Source organism: Eucyclogobius newberryi, unplaced genomic scaffold (genome assembly GCF_026437365.1).
Source record: "Eucyclogobius newberryi isolate DKJ021-1_F unplaced genomic scaffold, fEucNew1.0.hap1 SCAF_261, whole genome shotgun sequence".
Lineage (NCBI taxonomy): Eukaryota > Metazoa > Chordata > Actinopteri > Gobiiformes > Gobiidae > Eucyclogobius > Eucyclogobius newberryi.
In genome coordinates this window covers 61,793-78,757 of record NW_027315903.1, presented here as the reverse complement: position 1 = coordinate 78,757, position 16,965 = coordinate 61,793, and the positions used below count along the sequence as shown (strand labels likewise).

General features: G+C 46.7%; 1 protein-coding gene across 1 annotated transcript in view; it reads right to left on the bottom strand.

The window, feature by feature from the left end:
* Positions 1 to 15,440, bottom strand: part of LOC140372590 (NACHT, LRR and PYD domains-containing protein 14-like) — a 32,916-nt gene extending 17,476 nt beyond the window's left edge. Inside the window, exons 1-4 of the mRNA XM_072459728.1 lie at positions 15,256 to 15,440; positions 13,418 to 15,095; positions 3,483 to 3,656; positions 123 to 299 (exon numbers count right to left, since the gene is read on the bottom strand). Coding sequence (XP_072315829.1) covers positions 123 to 299; positions 3,483 to 3,656; positions 13,418 to 14,994 — 1,928 coding nt within the window. The 5' untranslated portion in view covers positions 14,995 to 15,095; positions 15,256 to 15,440. The remainder of the gene's footprint in view (positions 1 to 122; positions 300 to 3,482; positions 3,657 to 13,417; positions 15,096 to 15,255) is intronic.
* Between the last annotated feature and the right edge of the window lie 1,525 nt (positions 15,441 to 16,965).

Here is a 16,965-nt window from a genome sequence, read left to right as displayed (position 1 = left end):
ATATCAGAGTACGATATCGATATCCTATTCCATCATGAGATTTAAGGTTTGTGAGAGCGAGGAATGACTTTATCTTCTTTATGTCACTGTTGGGAATGAGCGGCTTTAAAAGGTGGAAGAACCTGATGATTCGGAGTCGACAGTCGGGGCTCTGCAGAAAGACGCAGAGACGCTCCACCCCAGAGTCCTTTAGGTCCGGATTATCGCCCAGCTCCAGGTCCACGAGGTGAGCGGGATTGGACCTCAGCGCCGAGGCCAGAGCGGAACAGCCGGACTCGCGCAGACCACAGTCGTTCAGTCTGGAGGACAAACGGGACCAATGAGGACAAACTCAACCTTAACGGGCTCTTAACCCTGTCACCAGGACTGTAATCGAGCAGACGGAACCGTAACCCATCATCTGACCATCATCTGACCATTATCTGAATATTATCTGACCATTATCTGACCATTATCTGACCATCATCTGACCATCATCTGAACATTATCTGACCATCATCTGACCATCATCTGACCATTATCTGAACATTATCTGACCATCATCTCACCATTATCTGACCATCATCTCACCATTATCTGACCATCATCCGACCATTATCTGACCATCATCCGACCATTATCTGACCATCATCCGACCATTATCTGAACATTATCTGACCATCATCTCACCATTATCTGACCATCATCCGACCATTATCTGAACATTATCTGACCATTATCTGAACATTATCTGACCATCATCCGACCATTATCTGAACATTATCTGACCATCATCTGACCATTATCTGACCATCATCCGACCATTATCTGACCATCATCTCACCATTATCTGACCATCATCTCACCATTATCTGACCATCATCCGACCATTATCTGACCATCATCCGACCATTATCTGACCATCATCCGACCATTATCTGAACATTATCTGACCATCATCCGACCATTATCTGACCATCATCCGACCATTATCTGAACATTATCCGACCATCATCTCACCATTATTTGACCATCATCCGACCATTATCTGAACATTATCTGACCATTATCTGACCATTATCTGACCATCATCTGACCATCATCTGAACATTATCTGACCATCATCTGACCATCATCCGACCATTATCTGAACATTATCTGACCATTATCTGAACATTATCTGACCATCATCTTACCATTATCTGACCATCATCTGACCATCATCCGACCATTATCTGAACATTATCTGACCATCATCTCACCATTATCTGACCATCATCCGACCATTATCTGAACATTATCTGACCATTATCTGAACATTATCTGACCATCATCCGACCATTATCTGAACATTATCTGACCATCATCTGACCATTATCTGACCATCATCCGACCATTATCTGACCATCATCTCACCATTATCTGACCATCATCTCACCATTATCTGACCATCATCTGACCATTATCTGAACATTATCTGACCATTATCTGACCATTATCTGACCATCATCCGACCATTATCTGACCATCATCTCACCATTATCTGACCATCATCTCACCATTATCTGACCATCATCCGACCATTATCTGACCATCATCCGACCATTATCTGAACATTATCTGACCATCATCCGACCATTATCTGACCATCATCCGACCATTATCTGACCATCATCCGACCATTATCTGAACATTATCTGACCATTATCTGACCATCATCTGACCATCATCTGAACATTATCTGACCATCATCTGACCATCATCCGACCATTATCTGACCATCATCCGACCATTATCTGACCATCATCCGACCATTATCTGAACATTATCCGACCATTATCTGACCATCATCCGACCATTATCTGAACATTATCTGACCATTATCTGAACATTATCTGACCATCATCCGACCATTATCTGAACATTATCTGACCATCATCTGACCATCATCTCACCATTATCTGACCATCATCCGACCATTATCTGAACATTATCTGACCATTATCTGACCATCATCTGAACATTATCTGGCCATCATCTGACCATTATCTGACCATCATCTGACCATCATCTGACCATCATCTGACCATCATCTGAACATTATAAGACCATCATCTTACCATTATCTGACCATCATCTCACCATTATCTGACCATTATCTGACCATCATCTGACCATTATCTGACCATCATCTCACCATTATCTGACCATTATCTTACCATCATCTGACCATTATCTGACCATCATCTGACCATTATCTGACCATCATCTCACCATTATCTGACCATTATCTGACCATCATCTGACCATTATCTGACCATCATCTCACCATTATCTGACCATTATCTGACCATCATCTGACCCACAAGAGATCACGTAATGCCATGTGTCACTCAATCACAACTTTATAAACAGGAAGTTACAGAGGAAGTGCCAAAGAAGCAGGAAAAACTCCTCCACATCTCGTAGTTGTGGTCGACTGTGGTCGACTATGAGGCGCACTTAAAAGCCTTTAATGTTCTCAAAAAACAGCAGTGCGCCTTATATATGGATTAGTTCTGCTTGTGCTTTACTGACCTTGAAGCAATTTGGTGTGGGACACGTTTTGTTTCGCGTATATATGAAAAATGATTGAAAATAGACCATTCCTTATAGTGCGGAAAATACGGTAATCGACGATAAAAAAAAAGAGTGACACTTGGTAGTTCTGAGTCTTTGAGAGAAACTCTTGATGTTTGTAGATTTAGAGAACGATAGAAAATCTTCACGGGCAACGACGGACGTGAAAAACCAACAAAAAACAAAGGTCTGATTGGACACGACACAAGAAGCAGAAAAAACAAGAAAAACAGGAATCTATAAATGCGTTCCCCATAGCGGCCATTTTGAAAGGGGCACGCGACACACCAGCCACCACCACGTCTGCTTCCTTTCCTACGGCATAACGAGCTACGAATACTTTGATTCTTCAGACGAGAACGTTAAACTAAGGCACACGACAAAGCTTTCGTTCAGAGCAATGACCTTACAGAACAATAACCTTACAGAACAATGACCTTACAGAACAATAACCTTACAGAACAATGACCTTACAGAACAATAACCTTACAGAACAATAACCTTACAGAACAATGACCTTACAGAACAATGACCTTACAGAACAATAACCTTACAGAACAATGACCTTACAGAACAATGACCTTACAGAACAATGACCTTACAGAACGCAGGTTTTTGGCATTTTGGCCTCATACATCCTGGATATCGAATGTAGTAGACGTGCTGTTGTGCCCCTTTCAAAATGGCGGACTCGGTTGCTACTGTACAAGTTCCCGGATGTGCGAACGCTTGTATTGGTTGTATTTTACAGGATTAAGAGAAAACAAACACATTTTGAACACACACCGGGAGAGACGTTCACTTTACAAAACAAACGGATGAACTAAACCGTGGGGTCTTGAGACGTTTGTGCAGCGGGTGGGGGGAGCGGGGGGCTGACCTACCTCAGGGTTTCCAGGCGACAGTTGGGGCTCCGGAGTCCCGCGCAGAGCACCTCCATGTGGGCGTTCAGCTCGGGGTTCTCACTCAGGTCCAGGAGCCTCAGGTGAGAGGGACTGGACTTCAGGGCCGACGCCACCACCTCCACGTGGACCTTTGACAGTCGGGAACCCGCGAGTCTGGAAACGTGACAGGAGCTTAGAGTCCACGTGACGGTTCTGCTGCTTTTTCAATTCAAACAAGAGTACCGCCCCCATCAAGTCCCGGCCAATCACAGCAAGTTCATCCCGAAGCAAAGAGCATTGAATTTAGCCACAAATGTCATGTTTCATAGTTCTTAAAGATATACATTGACTATTATGAACTCAAGAAACATTGTGTCATGTACTTTTGGCAATTCGGAAACATAATGACAGGAAGTGGAGCTGAATCCCGCTGTGATGTCATCAGTGTGCGACACAGAGACAGTTTAAACCATGGTTGGACTAAATAAAGGTGTTTTATGGTCTTATTGTGTATCAGATCATGTTGTGTCGTTTATGTGGAGTTTGGCTCTTGTTTACAGTCTGGTTGCTATGGAAACAGCTGTGGAATGACCTCTACCTGTGTCATATCTGCTCACGTCCAACCAGGAAGTACAATTATAAACTTTACACAAACGGGCCGAATGTTCACTGCGTTTTAGTCAAATGTGTGTCTGACTTTAAATTCCTCCAGGACAGTTAAAGGTGCCATAACATGCTTTTTATCACGTTTGGTAGTCTATCCTAAGTGTATAATTGATAATAATAAGTGTTGTGCAACACCCTTAACATAATAGTTAAGAAATATCACCCAGACCTTGGACCCCCTCACCAACCCGGAAATGCAGACGGCTTGGTTTGATATTCGCCTCCACCCTTGTGAAGAGCCATCTGGCTCCCCCGCCCAACCCGTGACGTAGTCTCAGAGCGTGTGTGCCCCGCCCACCCGTGACCATAGTCTCAGAGCGTGTGTGCCCCGCCCACCCGTGACCTAGTCTCAGAGCGTTTGTGCCCCGCCCACCCGTGACGTAGTCTCAGAGCGTGTGTGCCCCGCCCACCCGTGACGTAGTCTCAGAGCGTGTGTGCCCCGCCCACCCGTGACGTAGTCTCAGAGCGTGTGTGCCCCGCCCACCCGTGACGTAGTGTAATGGCAGAAAATGGGTCATGTCATGTCATTCTAATGTTGTTTTAGGCCATGACATGTCACGGAATTAATATCTTTGTTGTTCTCCTGTGTGCAGATGGGATAAGAATATGAGGTCCTGATTATACTGAATATCTACTGTCCGGCGCCTCTTAATCATCAATTAATGCGTCAGGACCGGATTCAGTGTGGAAATGGTCTTTGATTAAACCTCTGAAGAGATGGAACCGTCACAGACATGATAGTCTGGTCTATCTCTTTTTGAGCTGATTTGGGTTGTGATTATGTTATGTTTGTTACCACCTATAAAAGGTGTTCTTTGTAACTTGTAAAGTTAGGTAGGGACAGAACGAACTTGTCTTAGGGAAAGTGAGGGTGTTTATCCACTGTGCACGTGAATAAACTTCCACCTTTTGAGAGAGACCGAGAGACTCTGTTTCTGCTTCAAGTTATTGCCTGGTTACTCTTTACTTGATCATTGTTTACAGGAAACTGCCGTAACAATTTGGCGTCTTACGAACGACGGATCCTTCGGCGGCGGTCCATCTTTTCGGGGTTCGTGTGAAGCAGGGCTGGCCACCTGGAACACCACATTCCAGCCTCCACTCTCCACGGTTTGAGACGGGAGGCCTGCGTCACCGGCCCGGAGGAGGGGAGCGCCGACGTTCGGATTCGAAAACAACCACCGCGGTGAGTCTTTTTTTTGTCTCTCTCAACTAGGTCGAAATCATAGGGTATTAATCTGTTTTTGTAATTTTTTTTTTGTATTTTGTTTTACTCTCGGATCTGTTTTGAATATTTCTTGTGATATTTTGCTAAAGTTACATTTACTGGTGTCTGTAGGAGGACATTGTTTGTTTTTATAACACACTCGAGATAACCATAATCAGTCGGCAGAAGGCCACTGCAGAGAAGAGCCCACTTATTTCACTAGCTAAAGCAATTTAAACATTGTCTTGTAGTCTAGTTTTGCCTGGGGTAAAAATAGTCTTAGCGAGTGGTGGACCCTAGACTAAAGAAGAGTGGAAGGTACGATTTAGCATAACACAGACGTGTGATTTTGACTTAACGTACGGTTACAAAATGGGGAAAAATCAATTGAAGTGTGAAAAAATTCCTGAGACACCAGTAATGTTGATAATGTCAAACAAGTATGGGGCGGAGTGTTTAGAATGCTTGCCGATTTGGACTGAAAAATATGGGTTCCCAGTGGGAGGGTCTTTACGCATGAGTCAAATTGCAAAACTTAAAACAAACTTAGAGGAAGCACAAGAGAAGCTGTTAAAATCTAAAAAAGTATCAAGTGAGTCGGTTAAGTGGGTGCGGAAACACGAGAAGTGGGTAAAAGTGTGGGAGACGGAAGCTGAGTCACGTGAGCGAAAGAGACTATGTAAACAATTGACTGTGAAGGTTGAATGTGAGGAAGAAGGAGAGAGTCGAAAACCGCCGCAATATTCACATACTGCTGCCAACCCTTATCGCACAGCAGACACCAGCACACACACGGCTGGTGCGCGCCCACGCACACACGCACTCACACTCACACCGCCACAACTGGGAGAACGGATCACTTCGTCTATGCCTTCTCTTTATCCAGATTTGACCGGTCTTTCTGCGGCGCTGCTCGACACCGACCTGGACGCCTACCCCAGCGGTCGACCCCACCCAAACCCACCACCAGAACTCGAAGAGGACGGAGCCACAGGGGGCATCGAGCCAACGCAAGTAAAATACAAAAAACCCAAACCTGCTCAAGTAGAAAAGGACTGGACTAACCTTCTACGGACAGGACAAGATATTGGACCACACATGTCCTTGCCAATGGTGGAGGTGGCAGGCCCGGAGGGACAGATGTTTGTTTATAGACCCTGGAGCCCAGAAGAGGTCCTGGCCAACTCCAAAGCCCTGCCTGACCCAGTGCCCAATGGGACTACATTTGCTAGAGAATTCGAAGAATTTTGCCAAGAGCTAAGACCTTCCGGGTTAGAATGTAGAAAAATTTTACTATCTGCTCTGAGGACTAGCGATTTTGCAAAAATTAAAGGAGCCATTCCACCTAATGACATGCGGGCTGACAAACCAGTCTATGAACACAATGTGGGATACATTGCGGCTATAAAGGGGCTGAATACGGCCATCACTGAGGCCTTCCCAATCAAATATGACCCTGAAGCCCTCCTGGGGTGTAAACAAAAGCCAGACGAGACCACAGACGACTATTTTCATAGATTCTCCGTTCTGTATAAAGAAAAGAGTGGCATGGTAGACACACCGGGCTCAGCATATGAAGAAAGCCTTTGTCGGGCCCTCTGCCCTGGCATCCTTCCAGACATTTTTGCCAAAGTGGAAAAGTTGTATATTGGTGGACTTGACCAGCCCAAGCTCGATGACCTGCGCAGATATGCACGTCATGCGCAAAAGCTTATCTCAAAGACACAAAAAAAAAAAAAAGGAAGAGAAACGGGCTACGGAACAACACGAGGCCACACTGACACTTTTTTCCGGTAGACCAGATGGGCATCACCAACGCGGCCGTGGGCGTGGGCGTGGGAGACGAGAACAACGTAGGGGGGCGTGTTTCACATGTGGACAGTTCGGACACTTTGCCAGAGATTGCACAGCTGCACTACAGCAGCCCGGACCTTATGTTAACGATCAACTTCCCACAGCAAATCACGCACCGACCCCCCACGTACCCAGACCACAACATTTTCTCCCCACTATGCAGCCTGGACCTTACTATGCTAACGGACAACTGCCCATGGCCAATCATGGACTCAGATCACAACAAGCTCTGCCCACTCAACCATGTTTAGCTCTTCCAGCTCCTGGACATTATGGGGGGTCGGATTGACTGGCGGGGGCGGAAGGGGGCAGGTCCGAGCACGCAGCAGAGACGACTGGCTCAACGACACACGCACCGGAACAACACCCACAACAACGCCTGCAAGAGGGTAACATGCACCTGGCACAACTCACACACGCAATCACCTATCTTGAGGCATGTGCAGTGGTACCGGAGGGTACCTATTCTAAAATTAGTCAAGCTAAAGCTAAATTTCCAGAGTACCAATTGAACGTTAACGGGGAAAAAATAGATTTTTTGGTGGATTCAGGGGCTACAAATTCAGTGATTAAATGTTCTGCACTAACGAAAAAACCTCGGCTGGGGGGTCGTTACACATTTTCATTATCAGCTTCTGGGGAGACAACGAAGGAGCATTTCACATCTCCTTTAAAATGTTTTGATGTCGGTGGTCACTCGTTCAAACATTCATTTCTCTATTCCCCTTTGTGTCCAGTGAACTTGATAGGACGGGATCTGATGTGTCGATTAGGAATTTGCCTTATCTCCACATCAGACGGCCTGCAGGTCACAAATAACAGAGAATTGGCACATGGTTTAAATTTTCTGGCAGAGCGTACAGAGGCTCCTGAATATGACTATTTTTGGAAATTGTCCCCAAATTCCTCAATTCAGTTAATTTCATTAGCCTATGAGAAAGTGACACACACTGAGAATGTTGACTTCAAGGATGTGAGAGAATTGCAGTGCTCGTTTTGTTTGCCCACAGATGCAACAGAAATAGAATGTGATTTTGATGCTTGTTGGAATGAATGCTGTGAGGACTTTTTAAAGACGGAACATTTATTCTGGGGTAGAGACTTTTCTGTTGTCTCCGTGTCACTCCCCGATTCACTTAAAAACTTTAGCCTGTCAAAGTCGAATCTGTACGTAGCATTATCAAAACCAAAGAATGCTAATTGGGGGGAGGTACAGGATTTTGTCCATCAGTGTTTTATAGCAGAGGACTGGGATAGTGTTCCAAACTCTAATGTGACATTTTCACGGTCTTCGGGCGCATGGCGGGTGTGTTTACAGTCGTCTCTGCATTCCTTTCGCTGTGTTTCCACTGATAAGAGATACGCTGCTCCGGGAGCGGATTGTTTTTTATCTCAGGCTGGGGCAGAGGCGATACCGGAACTAAGAGAGGTGGGGGTTGACCTGTGGGCTAAGAGTCCAACTGATGTCGGCCTGATTCGAGGTTGTCAGCCCGTGGTGATCACCCCGAAATCTGACGCTCGCCCCTGTAGACCACAATATCCTCTGCGCCCAGAGGCGGTTGAAGGTATTACTCTGGTGTTTGAAGCCCTGAGGGAGGCGGGAGTAATAGTTCCTTGTAAATCGGGGGGGGGTACGGAGCCCCATATTTCCGGTTAAAAAACAAAGCGAACCTGGGGTACCAGAGAAATGGAGGTTTACAAACGATTTGAAAGCAGTGAACGAAGCTGTTCAACCTGTCGTTGCTGTGGTGCCAAACCCATACACTATCTTATCTCAGATTCCTCCAGAGGCAAAATATTTCACAGTTGTGGATCTAGCTAATGCTTTTTTCTCTGTCCCCGTTCACCAGGATTCGCAGTTTTGGTTTGCTTTCGAGTTTCAGAATCGACTCTGGACTCTGACACGGCTGTGTCAGGGGTTCGTGCATTCTCCAACATGGTACAATGCAGCGCTGCGAGATTCATTGGCTCCCTTGCGACTGGCACCAGGTAGCTGCCTGCTACAATATGTGGATGACATATTGTTGTGCTCGCAAACCGAGGACCAATGTAAACAAGATACGGTGACCTTACTCAAACATTTGCATGCAGAAGGCCACAAGGCCAGTCTCTCAAAATTGCAATATGTTAAAAAGGAAGTAATATTTCTGGGTCATGTGATATCTAAAAATGGCAAAAGCATTACGACGAAGCGCGTTTCAGCCATTCAGAATATTCCGAAACCAATAACTAAGAAACAATTGATGTCGTTTCTAGGAATGTGTTCATATTGTCGACAGTTCATTCCAAATTATTCTGTAATGGAGTCTCCTTTAGGTGCACTAATCCATGGAAAAGGCCTTAGGACTAATGACAAACTGACATGGACAGAGGAAGCAGACAAAGCTTTCTGTGAGTTGAAAATGGCTTTACAGAAGCCTCCAACTCTGGGGTTACCTGACCCAACAAGACCTTTCACACAGACTGTTGACGAACGCAACGGCTGCATGACTTCTGTCCTCTTACAGGCGCACGGGGGCTCCCTGCGACCTGTGGCTTTTTTCTCTGCTAAGCTGGACCCCGTTGCAGCCGGCATGCCACGATGTCTACGCGCGGTGGCGGCTGCTGAAAAAGCAGTCTTGGCCTCGCGTGATCTGGTGGGCTATGCTGAGCTAACACTGCTTGTGCCACATGCTGTCTCTCTGATCCTGCTGGAACAGAAAACTTCGCATCTTTCTGCTTCCCGATGGCTCAGGTACAACACAGTTTTGCTTGAATTACCTAACGTCACAGTAAAACGATGCACACAGCTTAACCCTGCCACCCTCTTGCCCACCCCTGAAGAGGGCGAAGCTCACTGTTGCATTTCTACAATCAAACAGGTGTGCACCCCGAGACCGGATCTGAAAGAGGAGCCACTTGTTAACTCTGACTTGGTTTTTTATGTAGATGGATCAGCATCTCGAGACACCAACACGGGACAGAACCGTGTTGGCTTTGCAGTATGCTCTGAGTGGGATGTGGCGGCCTCAGGCCCACTGCCCTCTCATTTCTCTGCACAGACTGCAGAATTGGTGGCTCTGACAGTCGCATGCACATTGGCGAAGGGTCAGTCCGTCACAATTTTCACAGACTCTCGCTATGCGTTTGGTGTATGCCACGACTGGGCGGGGTTGTGGCGACACAGGAACTTTTTGAAATTGGATGGTAAGCCTATTCTGAACTGCACGCAAGTTGGGGAACTCCTGACGGCGATCTTGCTCGCATCTGATATTGCTATATGCAAATGTCAAGCTCATACTAACAGAACTGACCCAATTTCACAGGGAAACAGCAGAGCGGACAAGGCAGCCAAGGCCGCATCTTATCTCTGCAGACAAGAGCAAAATGAATGTTTGTGTCTAATAACACTTCTCTTCCAGAGTCCTTATCAGCCATGCAGGAATTCTCCACGTCAGAGGAAATCTCTGTGTGGAAGAAGGCGGGGGCTGAGAAGTGTGATGGCATTTGGGTTGGGCCTAACAAAAAATCCGTTTACCTAAACATTTTTTGAGGCAGATGGCGCTGATCTCACATGGACGCGACGACTCAATGCTAGCTTACTGTATAGAATTGGAAGACCGGTTGTCCTCAATTTCTGCACAGGTGAAAGCCGCTCTCCCAAAGGCAGCAGAAGCTGTCCTCCACAACTTCAAACCAGGTGACTGGATCTTGATCCGAGAGCCGAGGAGGAAAAGGTGGTGTTCCAAAAGGTGGATTGGCCCGGTCCAGGTCCTCCTCATCACTCACACCGCAGTGAAAGTCGCAGAACGGGGCATCTGGGTTCACGCATCTCACTGCCGAGCCATCTTCAGCACACCTGCGGAGATCAACGACAACGCGGGTGTCGGTCCACTCGTGGGTCGGACACAAGGGGCAACCACTGAGGACGTCGTGGGAGCTTTTTGCAACGATCTCAAGTTCGAGAAAGTCGGGGTCCGAGCAGGTCGTAAACCTCGAAAGGCACCAGAGCCCACTGATCGAGTGCTCCGAGCACGGGGCACGTTGCCAAAACCCGGCGCGGTTTAAAGCTCCACGTTCTTCTGCATCGTCTGGTAATATCTACACAAATACTGTCTTCATCGTCTTCATGATTCCTGAGGCTCACCCGGCTCCTCCTGGGGGGGGGGAGTCCCCCGGAGCGTCAGAGCTCTAAATGGTATCTGACCGACAGAAAGGTCGAGCTCAACATCAGGTTGCTGAACTATAGAATAATGATTTATGCACTGGGTCTGTCAATAGTTCTGGCGTTGGGAATAATATGGTTTATCACTCTGCCTAGCTGGATGTGGCCCCACAGAGAAAACAGGGTAGACCGTAACACTCGTACACTGCACTATGACGACACATCCAAGATCGAGTCTCTCACAGACACTTATAACCATTCCACCGTCTATACACTAAACTATTGGTATCGATATGCTAAATATGTAGCCGACAGTCACAAGCGGAGAGATTGTTATGTATGTACACACATGCCCATGGCAACCAACTCTCCACACGTGCTCCCTCTCCCTGTGCCTAATTTATCCAACATGTTACCTGGCACTCTAATTTCTAGAGATAATGTTAAACTTCTGAGTAGGATAGTTGGGTCTGCGTGGAGAGCGGTGATTCCTCTTCTCCCACGCAAGATTAAGTTCCGACCTCAGATTCACATCAGAGCTCCTAAAAATGTAAAACTAGGGCCGCTTTTTGGACCAGTCCACATTTGACCTGGCTCTAAATTTACATGCTTTGCACAGACTATTGCATCCACCTTATCTATCGGTCCAGGATCTGAACTTAAACCACTCCATGTAGGGCAAATCCCTGATTTATATTGTTCCACAGTATATGTCCCGTGCACTTATCTGGTGAACAACACCCACTTGAACACCCACCTGAATAATTCTCAGGCGGGCCCCAAAACCACATGTGCACCTTACTACACTGTTCCGGACATTTTAGGGACCGTTCCAAAAGAGGGGTACATGTTTCTTTGTGGATATTACATGTATGAATGTCTTCCGGCGGGACGGGTGGGCCGATGCGCAGCTGTGATTCCTTCAGATCATTCATACATAATATCCAGCATACCACATCACACACCCAGGACACAAAGGGATCTGGCATCTCATGACGCTGTTTGGGGGTCTGACGTGCCAGATGACCATAAAATTTGGACTACGGGGGAAAAGGTCCTATTTGCATTGTTCCCAAGTGTGGGAGTGGGTAAATTGATGTTGCGTATGGAGACTCTTAGCTATAGATTTACTGCTTTTATAAACACAACATTAGCTACTTTTGAGGCAGAGAGAGAGGAGATGCATGCACTTCGCGCAGTAGCACTTCAAAATCGTATTGTGCTGGATCAGATAACAGCCTCCAGTGGGGGGGTGTGCACTTTACTAAAAGGGAGCTGCTGTACCTACATTCCTGCTAATGATGAGGATGGGGGTGCGATCCAACAGGGACTCGCAAATTTGACCAGACTCCGTAATCTCATGGAATCTGAAACTGTCACTGCCACTCACCCTTTTTCTGTGTTAGGATGGGCTCTTACTTCCTGGCGTGACGTACTCATAAATTTTGGCATTATTGTAGGGGTAATCTTGATTCTGCCGTGTGTGCCCCGCCCACCCGTGACGTAGTCTCAGAGCGTGTGTGCCCCGCCCACCCGTGACGTAGTCTCAGAGCGTGTGTGTGCCCCGCCCAACCCGTGACGTAGTCTCAGAGCGTGTGTGCCCCGCCCACCCGTGACGTAGTCTCAGAGCGTGTGTGCCCCACAGCTGTCTGCTCCGCGACGCGTGCCTGGGGTGATGGCCCGGTCTTGCCACCACCGCCCGTCAGTTTGGAGATTCGCGGAAAGGAGATAGTCTGTAATATAGCTAAAAACTGCGGGAATCAATCAAAAAAACACTCTGGACATTTATGAAGCACAAATAGCAATGTAAGAAGGTTAAAAGCTCTGAAAAGTCGATTTTGCATGTTATGGGACCTTTAATGTCACGTGTCGAGATGAAGTTAACCTAAAGAACAGTTTCATCCAGACCTCGTTCACTCTTTTATACAAGCTGAACGTAACAGAGTTCCAGGGATTTTCTGGTGAAAGACTAAATAAAAACAGCATTTATATCGTTCTTCCTGTCCGAGCTGTACAATCGTCGTGCGGTTGTGAGCTGTATCTGTGGTTCTTTACAGGACTTACAGAGCCTTGGTGCAGTTCCTCACGACAGGGATCAGCCTCAGTCGTCCCGTCCGAGATGTGTTGTACTTCCTCAGGTCCAGTTCCTCCAGAACCTCCTCCAACATCTGCAGCATGTGGGCCAGAGCCGAGCACTCGATGTCAGACACCTTTTTGGATTCATCGCCCGACTTCAGAAGATCCTGGATCTGCTGAAGGACCGAGTGATCCTTGAGCTCCATCAGGCAGTGGAAGATGTTGACGCATCGGTCAGGGGACGTTTTGGTTTTAATTTTTTTGAGGTTGTTGCTGATTCTTTGTCTCGTCTCCGAGTCGATGATCGTTGGGAGAAGCAGACGTTTGAGGAAAGTCTGGTTGGACTCCAGAGTGAGGCCGTGGAGGAAGCGTGCAAACAGGTCCAGATGACCACTGGGACTTTGGAGAGAGTGTTCTAGGACTGATTTGAGGAAAATGTCGATGGATGAGCTCATTTTCCAGTTTCTCGGTGATTGCTTTAGATCTTTGTTGTTGCTGAAACAGTAATAAATATAAACTGCAGCCAGAAACTCCTGGACGCTCAGATGGACGAAGCAGTAGACAGATCTGTTGAAGATGATACTCTCTTGTTTGAAGATCTCAGTGCAAAATCCTGTGAAGACTGAGGTCTCCGTCAGGTCTAGACCCACCTTTTTCAGGTCGTCCTGGTAGAACGTGAGGTTTTCTTTCAGCAGATGCTCAAAGGCGAGATGTCCCAGCCTCAGGAGGAGATCACAGTCATCGCTGCTCAGCTCTGATCTACCATTCTCTGCTTCCTTTTTCCTCTTCCTCTTTATCTGCACCAACAGGAAGTGTGCGTACATGTCGGTGAGGGTCTCCGGCAGGGGTCCGCTCTCAGCTTGTGTCAGCATGTGGTCCAGGACGGACGCGGTGATCCAGCAGAAGATGGGGATCTGGCACATGGTGTTGAGGCTGCGTGAGGATCTGATGTGGGACAGGACCGTTCTACACTGCTTTTCATCCGTGAACCTTCTCCTGAAGTATTCTGCCTTCTTCTCTGGCAGAAAACCTCTGACTTCCGTAAACCTGTCCACACACTCCACTGCGATCCTTTTGGTTGCTGCTGGGCGGGAGGTGATCCATATAAGGGCAGAAGGAAGCAATGAGCCTTTGAGGAGGTTCACCAACAGGCCGCCGACCTCAGACTCTTGCGTGACGTCAGAGACGCGCTCGCGGCTGAAGTCCAGAGGGATGCAGCTCTCGTCCAGGCCGTCGAAGATGAAGAGGACTTTACTGAAGGCCAGAGTGTGATCCGAGAGGGAGCGCAGAGATGGATGGAGCACACGTATGATCTGCAGAAGACTTAAGGACTTCCGTTTGGCCAGGTTCAGCTCTCTGAAGGACAGCGGCACCACCAGGTCCAGATCCTGGTTCTCCGTGCCCTGGGCCCAGTCCAGGCAGAACTTTCGGACAGAGAAGGTCTTCCCGACTCCGGCCACGCCGCAGGTCAGCACCGCTCTGACCGGCTTCTGATCGGGAGCGAGCGGTTTGAAGATGTCTTGGCAGCGGATGGGAGCATCATGGACAGTGTTTTTGGAGAGCATCTGCAGGTGGTTCTCCTCGTGTTGGCTGCTCGCCTCATCACTGAAGCCCTCTGTGATGTACAGCTCGGTGTAGATACTGTTCAGAGGAGTGGGAACTACACCTGTCACAAGAACAACCTTTTAAGATGGAAAAACTACAATATAAACCTGAGCAGAAATACATAAAACACTATAATGTGTTGATGTCTAGAGCCCAACACATATTGTTCCGGATATAATTTATGAAGATTATTTTGATTATTGGGACACGCTTCGTTGTACCTTCAGTCTTATCCCCCTCAATCACACGCCCACATTTCCTCTTCAGATCGAGTTTGAAGTTTTCTGAAACGAGTCAAATCAAGAGGTCAGAGAAAAAGCCACAGTCTGTGCTGTGCACTTCAGATCAGACTTACCCAGTGAAGTGTGTGTGAGAGTGTGTGTGAGAGTGTGTGTGAGAGTGTGTGTGAGAGTGTGTGTGAGAGTGTGTGTGAGAGTGTGTGTGTGTGCACAGAGAGCACACAGGAGCTTCTGACTCCTGCACACATCACAGCATCGACCAACAGGAGCACGGGCGAGAGAGTCTCTGCAAACGACACAAACGACAGAACAAAGGATCATTAGTTTGTTTCACACACTTGATATTGTTGATTTTTCAGAGAGCCACAACATACAACTATAACAACTTCTTGTGTCGCACAAAATACCCCCAAAAACTTTCAATACATTTAGTTAATGCAATAGAATTACTTTTCAGTTGTTTCATCTGGAAACAACTGAAATTAGGAAAAAATGATACATTTCGACTAATCAAGAGTCATTCTCAATCTGCGAATCAAGACCTGGAACTAAGATATTTATCCTTCTCTGAGTAAGCCCCGCCCACTGGGCATGACCTCCTGATAAAAAGCTATCAGCCTCATATTGTCCCTGGCTCACTCTCTCTTCTCCTGTGTAACTGATGACATCAGAATGCTGTGGGCGTCGACCTCTCTGGGGATTCAAAACTCCATTATAAACGACAGGAAGGTTGAATCTTAAACCATCGTTTCTGTTTAATGATGATTAATGAAACATTGTTGTCTTATCAAACGTTTCATGTTTTTTGGACGATGGAGGCTGTTGCGTTAATTCTGCTGCGACACATTTAATATGTCCTAAATCAAATAAACATTTTACATTTCAATTTTAATGACAATCCCAGATAAAAGTGACATTTAAGGGAATCACTTACAGTTCTCTGATTTCTGCAGAGTTAAACGAGATAATATGACTTTTGGACTGGTCACTGGCCACAGCCCTGTGGACCCTGGGACCCTCGGCCCTGGAAACAAAAGAAAGAGTTTAACTATTGTAATTATTTAACATATTATTGAGCAAAAGCTGCCACGACGTTAGGAGCTGCTCTAAAAGCTCTAAAACTCTTTCCATATTTCTATGATTTGCCGACCAGATTTACACTGAAATCTGAAACTAAACCGTGTATTTATCAGTAAAATACAGATTCCACTCTCACATCTGAACATAACTCACTCAAAGCGTCTCCTTTCTGCTGCTGCACATTCAAATCCCCCTGAGAACATTTAGTCGACTCATAAAGATGAAGCTCGAACAACCGATCGATTCATCGACTAAACGACATGAGTTCTAACGCCTAAAACAACATGGGAATGTCTCAAGATCAATAAAAGATTGAAAATGCAACTGCTCAGATTGAGTATCAAAACTAAACCCATTTTAAAGTATGTGTTCATAACTGAAGACATCGTGTTTCAGGCTCGAGTTCTCGAGTTACTCACCGTGTTTGAGACGAGACGACGGGCGCGGCCTTCACTGCAAAAACAACACCATTCTGATCAGTTTAACGTTCAGTAAACATGGAGCGGCCTCCTGCTGGTGCCAGAGTCAGGACTAAACATGGAGCGGCCTCCTGCTGGTGCCAGAGTCAGGACTAAACATGGAGCGGCCTCCTGCTGGTGCCAGAGTCAGGAC